This window comes from Hibiscus syriacus, unplaced genomic scaffold (assembly GCF_006381635.1).
Source record: "Hibiscus syriacus cultivar Baekdansim isolate YM2019G1 unplaced genomic scaffold, ASM638163v2 tig00003398_pilon, whole genome shotgun sequence".
Lineage (NCBI taxonomy): Eukaryota > Viridiplantae > Streptophyta > Magnoliopsida > Malvales > Malvaceae > Hibiscus > Hibiscus syriacus.
The window spans coordinates 146,920-169,847 of record NW_024061969.1 but is presented as its reverse complement, the minus strand read 5'-3'; the positions used below and the strand labels follow the sequence as shown (position 1 = coordinate 169,847).

Genomic DNA, 22,928 nt, shown 5'->3' with positions numbered 1-22,928 from the left:
CTAAAATTCAGCCAAAATTATAGCTCTCTTACTCGTTTTATACTTTAAGACCAACCTATAAATATAAACCATTTTCAGCATTTCAAAGCATCCGAAAATATATCTCTAAAGTTTTTTTTTATTCTAAAATACCTGTTCAAAGTTCGTCCTTGAGAAGAGCAGTATCACCTTATTCATTTCGAAGCTTTTAGTGTACGAGTTTTGGAAACATTGTGTTAACTTCAGGGGAGGCGTCCATTGTAGCGATCACCTTATTCATTTCTAATCAGTGTTAACGTCTCAAATTTACAGTATTATTATTCTAACATGTTCACCCTGAAAAATATTTCTGAATCCAGTATTATATACATGCTATTTTTTTTGCCTCTTCTGATAAAATTTGTTCATTCCATTTTTTCACCGAATATAATGTAAAACTGGCATGATTTTGAGAAAAAAATCGATCAAAGCCCATAAATTTTCTTGCTTTTCCATTTTTCTCATCAAAATTTAAACAAGATCGACATAAATTTGAAGAAAATGATTAAAGAAATTTAATACTAACAAAACCTTATAAATATATAAAAAAAATGGATCTAATGAGAGATATTGTGCATATTACTACATTTTTATTGCAAACTTAATATACATAATATATAATTTTTTTACAAAATTATGAGAAATTAATTAACAAAATGAAGCAATGGGATATTGTCATGGAGACGACAGAGGAACAAATTCAAACACCTTCAAACAAGAATAATGATCTAAATCAGATAAAAAAAAGGAACATTACAAACTCCAAAGCATAAAGCTGGAAAAAAAAAAGTAGACATGCATTAAATAAAATACAAGCATATATGTAATTATATCTATGATTCATATATATCAAAAGGAAGATAATTGCAGAAGCAATGAACTCCATTCTGCATGTTTTGATTTGCTTCCAAATTCTTGCATAAATGATTCAGTTTCTGTAGTTTTGGCCATGTTTTTAGGGTTTCCATGCCGATACCCATACTACTGGTTCTTCCTTCCATGTTAAGTGAAGTTCTGTTTCGTTTTGATGTGGTTGTGCGAGTGCCCATCCGGGTTTGTACCTTTTTAGCAATGCTTTGATGTCGTCGACGATGTCGTCGCTAAACCCGACCGGCGAGAAAGCTTCTTTGAGTCTTTCGGACCATTGGCTCCCTCTTTCCCTTCTCTCACACTCGCCTTCGCTGTCTTGGTCATCGTCACATGCTAAAACCCTAACTATGCTCCTTGAGCACTCCCTCTCGAGCATGAGCTTCTCGTTGCTGGTTGCGGTGAAGCATTCTTCGAGCATTTCGAAGTAGGAAGTGTGGAACTTCAGGCATTCTTCGAAGCATTTGACGAAGTCGTGTCGAGTGGTTGAAAAATCGGCTTCTTCCTCGACAACCGTCACGATTTTAGGCCCTAGTGACCGGAACTTCTGGATCACGGAGGCTCTTTCCTCGACGGATACTCTACTCAAGGCTCCGATACAATTCACCGCGACGGCTTCGTCTTCGAGAACGCCGAGTGCCTCTTTGGTGAGTTCACCTAAGTGATTTGGTCCACTTATCACATTAAACTCGAAGGGTACACCCATTAACCTAGCAAACTTCTCCATCCGCTGGCTTATTTCCTTCATAACCGATCTTACGATATTCGCGGTGACGACGACGGTGAGCTTCAGGTGCGGGGTGTCGTCGTTTCGAGTGGCCAACGCTTCGAGCAAAGTCGGCCATTGAGTGCAAAGGGTATTGCTTATATCGATGATGTGAAGCTTAGGCTCACCATCTAAGGCTTCCAAAATTGCACCATTGGCGGCTACGTGACCAAAAGTTGTCCATGGACTCACCTCTTGGAACTTGAGGATTAGCTTCCGAGCAGAATCGAAGGAGTGGCTCTTTTCGGCGACCGAAATTAGGGTTTTAAAGCATCGTCGTCCTGATTCGGTAGCCTTACAAAACAGTGCTTGCAGGAAATACGAAGCTAGTTTCTGATCACAATCTCCATAAGGGGAAGCCAACTCGTTTAACATCCAAAGAAGGTGATGGATTTTGCTAGAATCCTTGTCGGAGATGGCTCTAGCACATTCCCTTAAAAGCCTCGACGCCCATTTGACACCCGCGCCGCTAGCCTCCCTGTTGTCACCGCCAACGCTGGCCGAGTAATCCGATGAACGGCTGGTTGATGTGTGGCTAGTTTGAGGCTGTTGCTGCTGCTGATGATGATTGTTGCTGTTGTTGTACATGTCTACCGTCACCGACGACCATTGCTCGAGCTGATCGACTGGTCGAAGCGGAAGAACCGAGTGGTGGCTCCACTGTTTCAAGTGAAGATAGTTCCTATGATGTCCTCCATGGCTTGGGGAGGCTCCCTTTGACTCTTTACACACCTTTGCAGAACTCAATTTCATTTGAGTTCAGAAATGGCCAAGTACAAAGCTTTGAATTCTAAAATATTGCCCATACTATTATATTTAGGTCTTTTTCCTACTATATATATATAATTATAAAAAATATATTTTGAGATATATATGTAAATAAATAAACATTTTGGAGTTAAGCTATAGTGTAAAGCAAATGTATGTCTTTTTTATGCAAATTTTAAATATAAATTATGATATATAATTAACATTTAGTGATGCAATTATGATGCAAAATATTCTCGTATGGATTTTAGTGTTTGTTTCTTTTTGTTTGAAAAAAACTATGCATTGTCATGATTTGGAGAATTGCAAAGAATTAATGTCTTCGCACTGTTTTAAAAGAAATAAGACTTACAAAACAATGTTCCAACATCATTACACAAGAAAACTCCTTTTTTTATTCGAATTTTGTTCTTATTTTTAACAATATTTTTATGAGAAAATTCGTCGAATGATTTAGAGTCTGATGGGATAAAATAAATTCCGTCAAAGGGTATGAAGAAAAATAAAAGCAAAACCTTCCATTCAGTGACAAGTGATAGAGTTTGGGGGGTCAACTTAAAATTTTATAAAATTTAGTGGTTTAATTTAAGATTTTAAATTTTTTGAAGGGTTTAGTTTATATTTTTTTTTTCTCAAAAACTTAGGGTTTAACTATAATTTTTTAAAATTTTCAGATGCTTAATGAGACTTCTTAAAAAATTATGGGAGGGTGTTTAATTAAGAACAATAATAAAATTTAAAATTTAATTTGAATTTCAAAAAAATTTGAGTGGTCAAATTGAATATATTTTTTTTCAAATTTTAAGGGTAAAAATTAGATTTTTGTAAAATTTGGGGGGCGATGGCCCCCTCTAGTCTTGCTTGTGTTCCGCCCCTGCTTCCATTGAATACATGCGTCTTCTTTCAAAAAAAAATATGGCAACTATCAATAATTTCTCGGTCTTTAGTCAAAACTAGACACAATATTAATGTATGCATGTAGATTGAGAGAACCAATATGACAGATTACTTCGCGAATGATTCTGAATGCATCGACAAAATATTATAAAATGGGATATAACAATATGAGACCATCGTTCTTTTGCGATCAGTTGGTGCATCGTGATGAATACAACACGAAACGTTAAACTATCATAACAATAAATAAAATTGTATTATGCATAGGAATAAAACAATTATTCCCATTGAAAATTAAAGAATGGAATCCCCTATTCCTCAATAGGAACTACATAATTCTAAAAGAAACCTAACAACAAACATATTTTCTTTTGCTAATACCAACAAAGAGATTACGATAAATTTTATCCTACTTGATGTAGACTGTGATTATTGTCCCTATAAAAACTCTGATTTTAATTTCACCAAAATTATTATTATTTACATGAAATATTTTCATTAATTTTTTATGATGTGTAACTATTATTTACATGAAATATTTACATTGATTTTTTTATATTCCATGCTGGAAATATTATTTAGATGTTTTAATGGACATTATTTATTTACATGGAACTATTAATGTGATTGAAATATAATGGAATTTTGTGAATATTTAATTACTAATTATTGCAGAAATCATGATAATTATTAATATTTGAGAGAAAAAGTTATTTAATTTTTTATTTATCAATTGTCTAATATTCTATTTCACTTATAAAAGGGAAATCTTTGCAATTCTCAATCAAGCAACACTATAGTTCAATTATTAATATATTATATTTCATGAAATAATAAAATATTGATTAATTTATGAACATATTTTGGGTTACAAAAATTATGTCAATTTATAAGCCTAACAAGTAGGGATGGACCAATGGGGGAGCGGGTGGGGTAATCATTCTCCTAAAAATTTCAAATTTTATATATTTTCTTTTGATAATTAGTTTTCGTACCCTACAATTTAATAAATTTATCACCTCTTAAAATTTTATAAATTCACCCTCTAACATAAAAATTTGCGTTCGTCTTTGCTAAAAAGCTCACTTTTTTTTGTTGCCCTCCCGATTCTCATGACTTTGAGAGTGCAACAAAAAACATTATCGAACTCAAACTCAAAAACATATTTAAACGATACCAAGTTGTTTATCACTTGAACCAATCCCGTCGGTTAAAGTTGGCTTTGAGAGTGCAACAAGTTTTGTAATTGTTTAATTATACTTAGTTATCAAGGTTTGGTGTACTTATATAGGAAATCATTATCGAAAATATAGAATTGGAATAAACCAAAAAATAAAATGGAATCAAATTGAAGCTTATTCCTTGGCTAATGATTAGACAAAAAGACAATGTTAAAGAGGTGATTTTATTTAATTTTTTTAATAAAAAATCCAATGATTGGAGACCTGTCTTTGCCTCAGCTTATTTTCTTAATTAATTACATTTTTTTTCTCTTTGGTGATGATTTTTATGTGGATTCCATTCATGTGTTCCTATATTTTGCAGCCTTATTTGTCCGCATCAATGTTTTCAATACATTATTTAATAATATTTTAAATAAATTTATACTTATTAAAAGGTTGAGGATGTATTTGATTTTGTGTTTTTCTTTTTTGTAATTTTGATAGATATTTATTAAAATCAAAACAAATAAACTTTTTTAAAGTAAAAGTAGATAGGTGGGGGTCTATGCTTTTCGGCTTAAAAATGGGATTTTGCAAAGTTCCATGGGACACCTGAAAAGGGGTTTCCTTCTATTCAAAACCTATTTCACATATTTAGTTTAAATAACTTTGGTGGTCACTCATATCAGAAATTGATATCCGAATACCAGTATTTAACTAAATTATCTCAGTGATTAATGTCAAATGGTTGAGAGTTTTTAAACATCTACTATCTTATATTTACCCTAGACAAATTAGAGCTTAATCGGAGGTTAGTATAAAGAAATATACATTATTAGGGACCAAAGTATTGTATCTCCCTCGGATGTCTTCTATAAATCGTACCTCTGCCCATCAAAGTCTATGTAGGCCACGAAAATGTCTCCTTTGCTGAGCATAGTCTTTAAGGTTTCATTTCCTCTATCTAGTTATCCTCTTTTGATATGATCACTAGTAGACCTACATGATATGTCAAAATCAAACCTGTTATCGAACAACACCATCATAGTACAAGATTTGACACAAACACCAAAATCTAATATATAAGTCATGAGTATGAGTAAAGAAGGGGGACGAACCCTATTCTCTATGTACAAACTATGACATTATATTATCAACTTCATTTATCTCCAAACTACTACATTATATCTTCCCTTGTTTAGTTCAAATATCTTGTTTTTGCATACAAATGTTCATAGGAAAGAAATGCCAGGTGGATCAAAATTGATTGAGTTATGAATCAATCAAAGGTATTTAGAGGTGAAGGGACTGATTTCGTAATAAAGTGAAAGATGTGTGGAATTGGAAAACTCAAAGGGAGCCACATGATATGTTTCAAGAAAAAGTAGGAAAAAAAAAGCATTAGGTACAACTTTAAGGGCTTGATGTTACTTCCCTCCACAAACTATAACACAGTTTTTATCTTTCCTTTTTTGGTGGGTTCATATCAAATCAAATTTTTTAAAAAAAAAGTTTTTTTAAAAAAAATATAGGGATAAGTTATTCATATAAACTCTCGTATATATGTATATATATATATATATATATGAAAAGTTAAAAATTGAACATATTTTTATAACATATCAATAGCCAGCTAAATCTACTATTTGTCAACCGTATCTATCACCTGCACTGACACCAACCGTCTTACTGCCCGGTGTCAGGGACATATATACCTACATAAGCCAGACTGAAAGAGAGGATCTTCAACCCCACATCTACTGTTCATAGTCTTCTCCAATTATTTTCTCTTCTTTCTTTAGACCATCACCAACTACAACTCTTCGTCCAATCCAATAAATAAATAAACCGCCTAAGACCTCCAACTTCTTAATCAAAATCAACAATAATAAATCTTCCAAAGCTCTCTAAATACATGAAACTAATTCAATATACCTGTGTTTAATAATTATTGTGTTGGAAAAATCTGAATTAGATTGGTAAGTAAAGTAAAAGAACGAAGTTAGAAAGCAATGAAATGATGTAAATTAACAAGACTTGGACTGATGCAACTTACTGTGTTGAATGAAAAGCTTTGAATCAGAGATCTAATCCTCTCCTTTTTTGTTCATATGGTGGTGGCAGTGATCCACTGCTTGCAGGTTTTATTTGAAAAGAACATGATGAATAAAGTGGGACATGTGCCAATCCATATGGAAGGTATGGAAATCTGCCAGATTACAAAAGAAAGATAAGCCCATCATGACAAAATCATAGCATTACAAAATCTTGCAGGCAGAACATGTTGCTGCACACTGCTTGATTACTCATTGGATAACTCTAGATTCCATATGAAAAGGGAAAAAAATATAATGTGTTAGTATTCATACTCAACTTGAAGTAGAATCCATTGAATGACCTCATTAGAAAAAGAGAACGTTATTCTTCATAGATGATTTAGATTCAAGCAACTGCGTCTGCAGGGTGTATGTTATTAATAGACTAAGAAAATTCTGAACATATACTACCTTGTAATCACTCTAGACTAATAAAAAAAAACTCAAGTTCGTGTAACTTAGGTTTCAAGTAATTTTACAAGTCAATAATTAACAAAAGTGGTGGGGAAACATGGAGTACCCGAGCTCGTGCAAGTGTTCCAAGCATACTTGAAAAACTAAAATCTTAACATCAGTCGTCCTTGAGATAATTCCATACACTAAATGTTTCATGATAGAGAAATTGATTGTGATGACTCATTTCAAGGGGCCAAGAACCCAACTTGCTTACTATAGTCGGCACTTTTCCACCCCAAGGGCAGTTTGATGCAATCTCGTCATAACCAAATCCATGTGAAAGCGCTTGCGACAAGTGGCCGACAAATATATACTCTTGGCTGTCATTGTCGTGTTCGTCACCAATTCATATTTGTCAGCATCAAGCTGCAAAGTTTATCGTCTGTCAGTTTCTTCTCTTCTCTATTATCTAAGACACCCACCATAGTACCGTTTCCCAGTACGTTGCCTTAAGAATTTACACAATCCTCCAATTGCTAAACCTTACGCCACCTTGTTTCTTTCGACTGGCCTGAAAAAGAAGAAAGGAAAGAAAAGAGGATCCTGATAATGCCTCCATTAAACATGATAAGTAACATGATTGATTTATATGGAGAAAATGGAGAACAGCAACAAAGAACTGCCCTAGTACATGTGGAGATTACAAATAAAAACAACATAATGTAGAAAACAAGAATAAGAAACAACAGATGAAAATGCAAAAGGAAGTACCCAAAAATCTATCATAATTTCATGATTTGCACCCTCTATTTTTCCAAAAGAACTCATCAAAATGAAAAAAAGAATGTATATTACCTTACAGAAATGAATATTCCAAGTTTAGCTTTAAAGTTTGTGCCTTTGATACTTGGAAACATTCATAAGGACGAGATCAATGTTAGCCTTTACACCTTTTTTTATGCTGTTGGTACCATTACATGTAGGGGGACGTGAATTATATCCACAGGGCTAGGACCCTGGTCATTTGAGATGCCAACAAGGGGCTTCATCACTTCTCCCTTATGTTGTTGGCGTTAGCCTTTACAAAGGGTCACATTAACCAATGTTCCGGCAAATATCAAGGCAGCCTGCCAACCTAATTTTGAATTCATTGATCGCATTCACTATGAATTATAAATTAAGGCAAAATGTTTTTGGACTTGATTGATTGTTCAAAGTTTTCAAAAATAATTCAAAGTCTATAAAACTAGAATTTGAGCACAAAACGTTTTTCTGGGTAAGTTGTAACATCCCAAAACTACGGGTTAGTGACTAAATTGTAAAATTTCAGAATATGGTGATTAAGAGAATAGTTGAATAGTTAATGATTTATGTGGAGATTTCCTGAAAGTTGTTAGTAATATTAAAAGAAATTCTCTTCATCATCTTCTTCTCTTCTCCACATGAAAACTCAAAGCAAGGCGAGTTCTGATTTCTTGATTGTTTGTTGATTTTAAGCATGGGTTTTGATCCTTAGATGATAACTAAGCTTAAGGAAAGCTTAAGTTATCTTAAAATCAAAAGATAAATGAGTTATGATAGATTAAAGAAAATGAGATTTTAAGTGAAATTTTGAATAAGAAGGTTTAAATGAATTTGGAGGATAAATTTGACTTGTCATCTATGAGAATAAAGATAGAAGTGTTAGAATTAAGTTTGGATAACATGGAAAATTTGGTATTATTGATTTCTATATGGAGAATAGAATTTTGAGGTTTAAGATGAAATAAATAGATATAAATGAGTTTAAACATGTATATTTGAGTTAAGAATATGAAAGGGAATGAAACTTGAAGAATTGAAGTTGAAAGAGTGAATTTTCGTATGAACAGTGATTTCTGGGTAGGTGCATCGATGCATTAAGGGGTGCATCGATGCATGGATATTTCGAAGCTATTTTGTGTACCGATGCACCCATAGTGCATCGATACACTACTAAAGGAAAAGCTGAGATTTGGTTATTAAATTAGCCTGAGTTATTAACATCAAATTATAAGGTTTAGGCTTCTGATAATCGTCTCGAAAATTATGCTTATGTAGAAATTGAGCCTAAACAAGTTAAGGAACAATCAAAGAGTTAAGATTGAATCAAAGCAAACAAGGCTAAGGTGAATGCAATTTTAATTGTACTTATGTTATTGAACGAACATTGGCTTGCGATGAGTCAGTGTTGGAGTTACTATGGTAAGAAGTGACTCCTAAAATGTTATTTAATTTGTGATTCTGATGTGCATGAATACATGAAATGGATATAGTTTATTATATATGTTACATGATTATATGCATGTGTGATATATGCTATGAGACATGACCAATGTGAAATGAAATAAGCTAAGTGATTATATGAAAATGTTACATGATATACATGCTTACATGAATAAGAAAATATGTATTATATGTTATATGATATGAAATAAATGTTTACACATACATATGGTATGTGACAGAAGAAAAGAAATATGTGATTATAAGATCAATGATTACACTTACATGTGATACGTGACATAAAAGAAATGATATGAATAAGTTATGTGAACTGTTATAAATTACAATGCCCATGTTATGTGAGAGCTAGGGGTATAGTTGGCATGCCAAGGGTCGAGGGTTTACCTATGTTCTTCGGGACATATGGGCTGTTTACCTATATTATTCGGGACATATGGACTGTTTACCTAGGTTCTTCGGAATCTATGGACTGGTCCTTCGGGACATTTATACGAGCTGTGGTGACAACATAATTGTGCACAACCTCAATGTACTCACATACCTTAAGTTCTCAAAAGTATACATGGGCTAATACATGGTCTTTAAAGAGAGTAAATAAATTAATTGATTTGATACTATGTATGTTTTGTTGTGAAATAGTATATGTGTTCCATGGTATGTATAGAAATGTTTGGTATATACTTATACGATAAAAAGGTATTAAAGTGTTTGCATTATCATATGTTATCATGTATACTGAATCATATGCGATACGATTGAATTCATAGATTGCATGTTTATATTTATGAGAAATGCATTATTATTATGTTTATGCCTCACTAAGTCTATGACTTAGCGTGTAAGTGTTTTACACGTAGGTACCGAAAAGCATATAGATCCATTATAAGCTCAGCAGAACAACATATCTCCACTTGAAGGTCAGATCAGAAGTAAACTAGATAATATGTTTTATCATGTGATAAATAGGTTGGCATGTAAATAAAGTAGGTAAATTAAGTATTTATGCTCTGATCGAGTTCTGTAATATTTTAAACGTATTTATGTAAGTATAAATGCAAATAAATGAACGGTTGAATTTTTACGAGTGTTATGTACAATTTACGAAAATCACTGTAGCAATACTGTTCATACCGTATTTTACTGTTCATAAAAGGTATATTTTCTTAAATTGATTATAATGAGTATAATTCAATAATATATAATCGTATTTTCTTAATATAATTTCAAATGTTTTGTTATTTTGTAAGAAAATTGTTTGAAAAAGTCAATGTGACATCTTAGATTCGTATCATGGTCGGGTACGGGTTGGGGTGTTACATAAGTAGTACCGATATTGTTCTTACAGTATCGATACTGCATGAACAGTACCGATACTGTTCACGTGGTACCGATATCAAAGGTAAGATAAGTATCGATATCCTCTAGGTAGTATCGATACTACCAATTGTTTTCCAAAAGGCTCAAATTTCATAATGCAAAATAGGTATCAATACCCAAGGGGTACCGATACTACTTTACATAGTAGTATCGATACCATGATCATAGTATTGATACTGGCAAGCCCAACGGTTTTTAACGGCTAGTTTTATTTAAAAATATAAAGGAAGTACCGATACTCATTAAAGAAGTACCGATACTCCCTATCCTAGGCAGATTTATTTTGCAGATAAAACATCCCCGACGGCTAAAAACGGCCACAAACACATTCCAACATATAAAAATAAGTTGATGACACTTGAAGAAAGGTTAGAACACCTATCCAAACATTCAAACACAAGAGAAGAGCTTTTCACTCTTTATTTTCTTTCTATTGTAAATAGTTGTGTTTTTTGTGAGCTTAATCTTGTAAGCACTTACCTTGTAATGGTTTTCTTGTTTACATCTCTTTTCCTTTTAGTAAAGGGGTTTTTGTTCTAGTTTAGCCAAGTGAAAAACTAGGAAGTGTAAAGGTTATCTCTTTGTCCTTGAAAAAGAAAGAACAAATTAGTGGATTTGTTGGAAAATCCTAAGTGAGGAGCTTGGGTAGTGGATGTAGACTTGGTTGATAAGTCGAACCACTATAAATCATTATGCAAATTTCCTTATCGTTATACTCCTTACTCCCTAAACTCTATGTTGCCAATTCACCTCCTCTTGGCATATTTTCGGTTGTCACTTTGAGCTTCATTTATCCCAACACACATATATATATACACACACACATATTTAGCACTAACTATTATTAAGACCTTAAAAGCATAAAGACAACATTAAAATCATGAAAACAAACATCTACATAAAAACCAGAATTTTTATGCACCCAACAATGTCTACGAGATGAATGTAGTTCAACATGTCAAAATGGCACTGCAAAACCATACATATGCACAAACGTAAATCCACTTGAATAAGAAGCCTCTTTTTTTTTTAAACGAATTTACTCTTCACAATCTACAGCCCAACATTGACAAAACCTTGCCCAAAAGAAATAGTTTAACCACAATGATGTCATGCAGGATGTCCTTTGTAAGAATTTATGAAAATGGGTAAAAAATTATCCGGTGAACCTAGATAGTTGATAACGTGTTAAGGAAAAAGAATAATGTACTATAAGGTAACTGATGACATAGTTCAGGAAAACAGAACCCCTTCCAAACCACAGCATGACAAAAGAAATCTGATCCTTTTATTCAATAGACTAGAAGGAAAACAAAAATGCCTTCCATCCCACTCATTTTCTAGTCCTCTTTTTTCAGTATTTTGCATAAAAAAATTGTGTAACCAAGCTCAAATAACCACAATGTATGTACGTTATATATAAAACAATTCAGCGATGTCACAAATGATCCAATGAATTTGGCCAAAACAATGACATCAGAAAAGACATAGTTTGAACTTTTAACAAATAACTAGGTTATCCAATGCTATCAATGAGTTTGGTATCTGGTTCAAGTTTAATAGAAGAAATGCCATAAACTGCAGTTTTCAATCCATTAGGAATGATGTTTTCCCCAAGTAACTATTTTAGACCTCAATGAAAAAGCCAAATTTCGTCTTAGGTTAAAAGGTCTCCAAAGGTGAAAAGAATTACTATTTTTTAGCGAAGAAAGAGAACATAAATGAAAAACTAGGAAACAAAAGTAAAGGAAGGTGAAACTTCAAAGATCATGTCTTATGCACAAGTTTGTTTGCGAAAGAGGAAAGAAGTACAAGCTTGTTTGAATTAATGTGTTGTAAAACCGGAACATGAAATGAATAATTCACATTCTGTGAAACCAAAGCTTCAAGGGTGGGGTAGTAGTTAGATGGGCAGGCAGGATACCTTGTAGATGGTTGAAGCCATTTTAAAAATATCCAGGGTCAAGTCAATGATTCCATTGTTTCAGGTGACCGTCATCGATGCATGGTCCTAGAAATTCAATGAACCGAAAACATCATAAACTTAGAACAAATCCAACTAGCTGGTACTGCTATAGAATATGTTAAAAACGGTATCCTTTAGGAGGTTAAAAATGAAGAGTAATTTTATATCTTCCAAAGGGATGAAATCAAGTTGCTGAAGAAGCATTATAACTACTTAATATCAATACAAATGGATTCCTTCTATGCATGCATACATTTTGGCAAACATGCACATCGTAACTATGATCTTGACTCCTTCAGGAAAAAAATATGCTTTTGAAAATAAATGTTTACCTTAGTTCATCCTTCCACCAGAGTGAAACATAATCTTCACCAACCCTTATCCTGAAGGCAGCACCATGTACTTAAACAATATACACAATCAACCAGCAATAATTAGTGAGCAAATGAGTAATGACACTCATTGAAAGAACTTTTTTTATTTGAATTTGGAGAGATGGACATTGGACAGAGCTCACTAGATGGTTGGTCACTAAAGAAATAATGAAGGCCCCAAATGTGTGCATGTGTAACAGTCAAACCCTTCCTCCCGAAGACGAATCACCAAGTAATTAAGCCAATTTATGAGTATTTGTTTCTCACATCCTTACCTCTTCTATTTTGTATTCAATAACATGAATTTAGATAACTCCTCTTCAACGCTTAATGCAATAACATGAATTTAAATAACTAATTTTCTTCAATGCTTAATGCTTCTTTTCCTTAATTCCTTTCTTGTTGTGTATCTTTTGAAGTTAACGAATGAAAACTGAATGCCCTTGATTAACCAAACTCCTAGCATAATAAGATCAACATTTCTGCTACATACTGAACTAACTGCCAGACACTTCATGTAATATTCACAACCCTATAATCGAGCTAGAATTTTAAGTCTTCTCATAATATAATAGCCCAAACCATACCCTAGCATACAAAGAAATCATGAAAATCTACCTTCACACATTCTATGATCAGTGGTAATGAACATACAAAACAAAAACAAATCCGTAGAGAGCTAAAAAACTTCATTATGCAAAATGATGACAAGTTGAATCCACATAACTCACCATTTCCATTTAAGTCACCCAGGTGTTATTGCTATTTCATCCAGCATGCTTAGCTGAGGTCCTAGCTCCATGAATCGTCCATTTTTCGATCGACAGAGCACAAAACGAAGAAAAATCATTCTATTAACAAGAAGAATGTGACACCTGGATCCAGTAAAATGTTTTGCTTGACCAGATCAATGACCAAAACCTGAAGCATTATTGAAACAAAAAGGGACACCCCAAAACATATATTTATCTAGTAGTTGCCTAGGTATCATTTATGGGCAAAAAAATATGAACACCCTCTTCTCACAGCACCATATGGAAGCATTTTAATAACAAACATTTTTTTACAAGGACAAAATTGATCTTCAATACATATCCAAGCTTTCTTGTTTCTTTTTTTTATTGAGATATTAAATATCATGCATACAAAATACGAAATTTTCAATTGAGAAAATAAATTACAGATCAGCGTAAGATTTTCAGCCTTGGATTATTTCATAACAACTTGTCATCAGAAAGCAATATTTCAGGTTGGAAAACCAAGTCTTTTCAGAAGAACTAAATTTAAAGAGACAAATTATGATTACCCAAATCAAGAATCCTCAACAAATTCAATATTTAGTAAATTAACCATAAAGCTTTTCTCATTTAAATCAAATTAATCTTTTTTCAAGCTTGGGTTTCCTTTTCAAAGCAATAAATTTGAAGAATGAAACAATCGAAATTGCAAAGAAAAGCTGTGGTACCTGATTTTATCGAAGAAGGGGAGGAAGATTCAAGGCATTTGGAGACAGACACATAAGCAAAGAAACCAGAAAACGATCCATTATTACCACTTCCCCATTCATCGGTGAGGAACACTGGTGTCTTATGTTTTTGCCTTGTTTCAGTTTTGTCACCAATTTTAAAATGTTACGTTTTGATCACTTTTAATTTCGAACGGTATCATTTGGCGATATGTTAATAAAAATTGTTAAATTTTAACTTAACCCATAAATTTTATACATGCTACTAATTTTACATAGAGTAGAAGCATTCCAATTATGACAACATAGTGGAGGTAGCTCAACCTCATGGAAGCATGATGAAGGATAATAGGAACGTTCCTAGAGATCATACGTATGTATGCACAAAGATATCTAAAATACATATATGTATTAATTTTTCAAATATTACTTGATATTCATAGAGGGTTTTACTGAGTACCTGAGTTGGGAGTAGTTTGATAATTTCTCGTGAGGAGTGTTCCTATCAGAAATGAGTTAGTTTATAATCGTTGTTATCTGCCTGTAGGCGAGGATTGTCGATGCTCATGAGCCGTTAGGAGGATCGTTGTAGCAGATGCGCTTGCTTTTTCATGTTGCCTTTGTAGGTGTCGTCATCTAAGGTGTGACTCCGTAGTTTGATAATTTCTCGTGAGGAGTGTTCCTATCAGAATGAGTTAGTTTATAATCGTTGTTATCTGCCTGTAGGCGAGGATTGTCGATGCTCATGAGCCTTAGGAGGATCGTTTGTAGCAGATGCGCTTGCTTTTTCATGTTGCCTTTGTAGGTGTCGTCATCTAAGGTGTGACTCCCTGTATCCTCATGGATGCTTATTCGTGCATGTCGTTGAGTCTTTTCAACCTTACCACGACTGAGGGTGAGGCATTGGCATCCATTACTCTCGACCGTCGTACCTTATTATAGCTCAGACCTTCCTTCTTATGCTCAAACTCCTAGTTAAAAAGAGGCGTATGTGGTCCAAGTAAAGAAGTCCATGAGATAAACTTGGTGAAATGATGATGGTGTAGCTCGCATCATTCCCTAAACGAACCAGAAAATTTTTCCCCATGGTTAAATTTCTTCATCGAGGAACATGTGAATGACAATAAAAAATACACGAAGATATAAAGATGTGAGCACATAATCAAAGTAGAAACAAACAACATTTGTGTTGATTATATTACTTTACCTTTTATCGAGTTGTGATTATAAGATATCAGAATTTATTTAACTTATTGACAATACACACTCTGTAAACATAGTTACTGAAATTCAAATATCTTAGAGAGAACAATATTTCCTTATACTACTGAGGTCTATCAATAACTTCTATGTAAATTTCCTTTTTCGAGTAATGTTGAATAGTGACATGAAAAAATTACACATTTAATCCTTGTACTTTATAGTATTTACAAGATTAATCTTTAAACTTCAACTATAAATACCCTAACCCATTTAGCTTCAAAACCATCTCAAATCATTCTAGCTTTCTCCCAATACTAGAGAATTTAAAGAGTTTTCTTGAGAATTGGTTTTCTCCTTTTTATCAAGAGATTGTTAATATTTCTCCTTGTTAGATACAGAGAAGTTGTAATTCCTATTTTCTCATAGTGAAATTCTTCTATCTTTGCCCGTGGTTTTTTACCCTATTATTTAAGGGTTTTCCACGTAAAATTTGTGTTTTCTTTATCTTCATTTTTATTTTCTCAAATTATCATTTGCGATTTAGCTCTATCCGATAATCGTATTCCGCAACAATTGGTATCAAGAGCCAGATTAGAGTGTGTAATATCTACTTATTGTTTTTGTGGTTGCCACCAAAAGGTGGATCCTCTAACATAAGAAAGTAATAATGTATTACCTATTCTTTTAAGGTTCCAGAGAACTATTCACGATAGTGAAATATTGGGAGCTATCCGTAATAGAACCTATGGCAAAGAAATTTGATATTGAAAAGTTCAATGGGAGAAATTTCTCATTGTGGAAATTGAAGATGAAGGTCATCCTGAGGAAAGACGGATGTCTAGCAGCTATCAGTGAAAGACTGGTAGATTTCACAGATGACAACAAATGGATCGAAATGGACGAGAATGATATGACAAACTTTCATCTAGCATTAGCAGATGAAGTATTGTCAACCATCGAGGAGAAGAAGACAACTAAGGAGATATGAAATCATATCACCAAACTGTACAAGGCCACATCGTTGCAAAAAAAAATTTCTTAAGAGGAAATTGTACACTCTCCGTATGCCAGAATCTACTTCAGTGACGGAGTACTTAAACACACTGAACACTTTATTTTCTCAGCTTACATCCTTAAGCTGTAAAATAGGAGAACAAGAATGTGTTGAACTTCTACTTCAAAGTCTACCGGATTCGTATGATCAACTCATCATCAACTTGACAAACAATAATGTCACTAGTCTAGTCTTCGACGAAGTTGCAGCTGCTATTCTACAAGAAGAAAATCAGCGCAAGAACAAGGAAGACAGACAAGTAAATCTACAACAAGAAGAAGTGTTGACAACGATGAGAGGGAGATCAACAGAACGTGGCTAAAGCAACAGTCACAAACATGGTAGATCAAAGTCGAGAAGCAAGAAGAATTTAAAGTGCTACAACTGTGGAAAGAAGGTTCACTTGAAGAATGATTGTTAGAGTCTAAATAAAAACTCCAATCTACAAGGCAATACCGCAAACACTTCAGATGATGGAGATGCTCTATGTTGTGAAGCGTCAACCACCATGGAAGGTAGAAAAAGATTTGCAGATATATGACTCATTAATTCAGGAGCAACATTTCACATGACCTCAAGAAGAGAATGATTCCATCATTATGAACCTGTATCAGGAGGATCTGTGTATAGTTGCAATGATCATGCCTTAGAGATCGTTGGGGGAACCATCAATGAAGATGTATGATAGAACAATTAAAGTTGTTCGAGATGCGTTGCACCTGAAAGACCAAAGAAAAAATTATTATCCTATGGATTATTGGATAATAATGCAAACAAGATTGAAACACGGAAAGGAATCATGAAGGTGTTCTGTGGAGTGCTTGTGGTGATGAAAGGCGAAAAGATAGCAACAAACTTGTACATACTGAAGGGAGAGACTTTTCTAGAAGCAGAAGCCTTTGTTACCTTATGTAGTTCAGATTCTGCAATGCTGTGACATCATAAACTTGGACACATGTCAGAACAAGAAATGAAAGTCATTGTGGAACAAAAACTACTTTCAGGCTTAACAAAGGCATCACTTACTTTGTGTGAGCATTGCATAACATGTAAGTAGCACCGGTTGAAATTCAACACGTCAAATTCTAGAGGCAAAAGTGTTCTAGAATTGGTTCATTCTGACGTATGGCAAGAACCAGTTACATCCCTAGGCAAAGCAAAATACTTTGTCTCATTTATTAATGACTACTCTAAGAGATGTTGGGTGTACCCTATTAAGAAGAAGTTATATAACACCCCCAACCTGTACCCGACCCGAATACGAGTCTGAGGTGTCACATTGAATTTTCAAACTTTGACTCTTGACAAAATTCAAAGAAAATTTAAAACTTTCATTAAAACAAAAGCGGTTTATTTACATAAATTGACCAAAATCGATCAGAGCATATTCAACTCAATTTATTAGTACATGCCAACTATAATCAAAATAATCAAACACATTTAAATCATCTATTTTCTGATCTGAAATTTTGTAAGGGAGATGCTAACCTTTCTTGCTCTTCTTCGCTTCTCTTCTCGCTTCTATAACCTACGTGTGAAACAATCACACGCTAAGTCTATGACTTAGTGAGGCATTAAACTTATAAAGAAAACTCTAAATATTTAAACATGTATGAACATATCACTTTATGATGTCACACAATCATTCTATATAATATAATGTACACATATACACATCACATATTATTTCCATCATAATCTTATTCTATTATCCATATTATTATCATTTATATCCTTTAATCATACCTTTTTATCAACATATGACTCATTCAAACCATACACACATCATCATATCAATCATATAATACAGTTCATATCACAAAAGCATATACTTCACAAGTACCATCTTCATTGTTATCTCTTTGTTTAGCCCATGTACACTTTTGAGAACTATAGATATGTGAGTCTATTGAGGTTGTGCACTACGCTGTCACCACAGCTCGTATAAATGTCCCGAAGGACCTATCCAGAGGTCATAAAGAACCTTGGAAACTGTCTATAGGTCCCAAAGAACCTAGGTAAACTGTCTCGAAAGTCATAGGTAACCCTCGACTCTTGGCATGCCAACTATACCTCTAGCTCTCTTTTCACATAACATGGGCATTCTCTTTCATATTATTTCCCATATTCAAATATCATTCTCTTCTATCACATACCAAATGTATGTGTAAACATCTATTTCATATCGTTTAACAAGCATCACATATACATGTAATCACGTAGATCATGTCTCATAGCTATCATATCACATATGTTCATGGAATATCCCATAGCATATAAACTTATACATGTATTCATGTGTATACTTTCATCTAGTCTATATATCAATGTCATATAACTTATCTCATAACTTATTTGATATTCTTATATATTCTCATCTTATAACTTATATTACCTATGCATATACCTTATGACTTATTATCAAGTAACTCAATTAATGTTCTTATATGTTCCATCGATCTTTATCCTACAATACATATAACACATTCATATCGCTTACCCTTGAATTATCTTATGTTTACAGATAACATATTCTTTCTTTAACTTGCAGTTTAAATCACATGTTCCATCTTTATCATAAAACTTATAAGATTCGTATATTATCCTAGATCAAGCATACTTTGTTTTTTCACTTTTCATATCATTCATTTATCTCATGTAACATGGCTTAATATATGTTTGTATTCTTTTTCACCTAATCACATCTACCTCTTCTTATATCTCATACATAATCTCTATCATATATACATTCCTTCACTTATCTTATAGTTATGTATCATATTACATAATTTAACTTATATCCTATTATTATGTGTACATATACCATGGACTCTGAACATGTAACATATAAACATGTATTCACACATATCATTAATACATGCAACAATCAATAACACACATGTAACATAACAAACATTTGCTCGTATTAATGAATTCATGCATTTTACTATAGGAAATAGACTTGTCACAAGTCTTATTTCCATTAAATTTAATACACTATCTAGTATGCACTCACCTTGGCCTCACTTGCTATCAATTAATCCCATGCCTTTCTTTCTCTTCTTGATCAATTCTAATCTTTCAATCATTTCAGAACTTGCTCTCGATCGATATCTACACAATCAAACATTGATACATATCAATATCCAATTGATATACTTTAATCTATCATTTCTTAGACCAAAAGAAAGCTCTATTTCTATTTCCCCTTGAAGTGCATCGATGCATTCATTAACATGTGCATCGATGCACTACCCATGCATCGATACACCAATCACCGTCGATGTTTTCATTTTAAGGGGGTGCATTGATGCACTCCTTATGCATTGATGCACTAATTGCATTCGATGTTTCTTCTTTAAAGAGTGCATCGATACACATTGAATGAGCATCGATACACCTTGCCCAAAATTTGTATTTTAAGCCCGAAAACCATCAACTTTTCACTCAATTCTTCTATTTTAAGCCCCTATCATGTCATTAAACTCAACTAACATTACTTAAACCAACTTATATCCATATAAACCATCTTTATCTTCCATATCTCATTATGATTCTTAAAATTTAAGAATCTTACTAAACTTTCAACTTTGTTATTAATCCTTTTTAACTTCATAAATCTCTTATTCTTATTTATGGCAAGTCAAATTCAACTTTCAATTCTTATTATAAACCCTATTTCAATATTTCACTCAAGAACTCCAAATCTTTAATTTTCCCTAACTCCTTTATCTTTGATTTTAAGATAACTTAAGCTTTCCTTAAGCTTAGTTATCATCTAATGATCATAACCCAACCTTAAATTTAACCAGAAATTATCTAAACAGAAGACTCACCTTTTTGTTCAAGCCTTCAAGCATGAAGAAGAAAGAAAGAAGAACTCTGGAACCTTTTCTCTCTTCCCACGTGGTTCCCTTATCTTATAAAGGGAAATAAAAAAATCTTACTTGTCAATTGACATTTTACCCTTTAATTCATTCAATAATTACAAACAACCTTCCACTATATTTCCAATAAGTCATTGAACTATTTAACTATTCTACTTTTATCACCAAATTTCAAAAATTCTCATTTTAATCACTAACCCAGATTTCGGAATGTTACAAATCTCCCCTCCTTTAAAGAAAATTCGTCCTCGAATTTTCACTGAACATATCAATAAGAACATATCTTCTAATGTTCTCATGTTTCCTCCTTTACTTAACATTTCCTTCCTTTATTTATTCCAAATTGAAATCTCCTTATACATAAATCACATATTTCCTTCCATATTCATATACTCTTGTCCTATCATCTATACTCATCTCTGTATACCAATCTTCATTGCATCCTCGTAACTTTGATAACCCAATTTACTTATACAGAACTTCATTCTTTACCATCTCTTATACTTGTATTTTCCTTCTTTAAAGCTCCATACAATTACTTTTCTCCTTGTCTACATCATAGTTATCCGATCAGAATACACAACTATATTCAGATCCACATCATAATTAATTAATTCTACTTTATCCTTTCTTCCAATCTTATAACTCTATCACCTTTACTCTGACAGCTAGTCAATAACATCTATCTGATCTAGGGCACATGTCCTAGTTAACCAATCACATACATCCTTTTCAATCGAAATTATCTCAAAATTAGTTTACTTAACTTATCAAATTCACCTTTATTCTCATACATCCTGTAATTTCTGTTGTTCAAACTCAACATTCTAACTTCATTTGTCTTATAAACTGATCATCGATGTACTCATTCTTAAACTCTTCTTATAATTCGGTACATTTTTATCACATACTCTGGTTAGCCAACGCTAACTCTTTCCATCTTAACTGCAAACCCTTATCATATATACACTCTTGTTTATGCTCAATACTATCCCTTCGTTTCAAACTCATAAGCTCTATCTTTATACATCTTATACGTTTTTCACTAATACACTTATTCTTGAATTCTTTTACCAATTCTCACTGCATCATTTGATCTTTTAACGCTCTATGGTGACACTTGTTCACCATATTCTATCTTATCTACTAAATAACAAAACGAATCCATATCACCTTTCCGATTCAAAATAGTGAAAATTGTATATAATTATTCAGATATGATTTCAACTTTCTGAAATCAACATTTAATCTTATAAGACACTTTCTGAGGTTTCCGCTCTTCATCCTGCCTGGCCAGGGCAGGTGAATTACTATCACCATCAGATTTGTCAGTTATCGATTCACTTCGACAATTTCTCTAATCAATTTCTACTATATCATACAAATCTTATTCTATTAGCAAAACAACATACTCCTTACACTATCAGATCAGAAATTTTCACTTTAAGTTGGCATTTACACATTTTAAACCTCATTTGACTTCGGTTTAAGCCTAGAATCGGCTAAACCTTAGCTCTGATGCCATTAAATATAACACCCCCAACCCGTACCCAACCCGAATACGAGTCTGATCTGTCACATTGACTTTTCAAACTTTGACTCTTGACAAAAATCAAAGAAAATTTAAAACTTTCATTAAAATAAAAGCGATTTATTTACATAAATTAACCAAAATAACCAAAATCGATCAGAGCATATTCAACTCAATTTATTACTACATGCCAACTATAATCAAAATAACCAAACACATTTAAATCATCTATTTTCTGATCTGAAATTTTGTAAGGGAGATGCTAACATGTCTTGCTCTTCTTCTCTTCTCTTCTCGCTTCTATAACCTACGTGTGAAACAATCACACGCTAAGTCTATGACTTAGTGAGGCATTAAACTTATAAAGGAAACTCTAAATGCTTAAACATGTATGAACATATCACTTTATGACGTCACACAATCATTCTATATAATATAATGTACACATATACACATCACACATTATTTCCATCATAATCTTATTATATTATCCATATTATTATCATTTATATCCTTTAATCATACATTTTTATCAACATATGATTGATTCAAACCATACACATCATCATATCAATCATATAATATAGTTCATATCACAAAAAACATATACTTCACAAGTACTATCTTCATTGTTATCTCTTTGTTTAGCCCATGTACCCTTTTGAGAACTATAGATATGTGAGTCTATTGAGGTTGTGAACTATGTTGTCACCACAGCTCGTATAAATATCCTGAATGACCTATCCAGAGGTCATAAAGAACCTCGGCAACTGTCCATAGGTCCCAAAGAACCTAGGTAAACTGTCCATATGTTCCTTAGAACATAGGTAATCAT

At 33.0% G+C, this 22,928-nt stretch overlaps 1 protein-coding gene and 1 long non-coding RNA gene across 5 annotated transcripts; both read right to left on the bottom strand.

Moving 5' to 3' along the window:
- Positions 1–935: 935 nt before the first annotated feature.
- Positions 936–2,577, bottom strand: LOC120176484 (protein SHORT-ROOT-like). Its single transcript, XM_039182916.1, has one exon. It carries the CDS (start codon positions 2,402–2,404, stop codon positions 974–976), a length of 1,431 nt encoding a protein of 476 aa, XP_039038847.1. The 5' UTR covers positions 2,405–2,577; the 3' UTR covers positions 936–973.
- A 4,408-nt stretch (positions 2,578–6,985) lies between these two features.
- Positions 6,986–14,501, bottom strand: LOC120176468. 4 transcript variants are annotated; one of them, XR_005521327.1, is made up of 5 exons: positions 14,419–14,497; positions 13,685–13,828; positions 12,912–12,981; positions 12,538–12,624; positions 6,986–7,542 (listed from the first exon to the last, which is right to left on the bottom strand). It is a non-coding gene; the product is annotated as an uncharacterized LOC120176468 (long non-coding RNA). The 4 variants fall into 4 exon arrangements; XR_005521329.1 differs by having other exon boundaries at positions 6,987–7,542; positions 12,912–12,962; XR_005521328.1 differs by having other exon boundaries at positions 6,994–7,542; positions 13,685–13,745; positions 14,419–14,501.
- Positions 14,502–22,928: the final 8,427 nt, after the last annotated feature.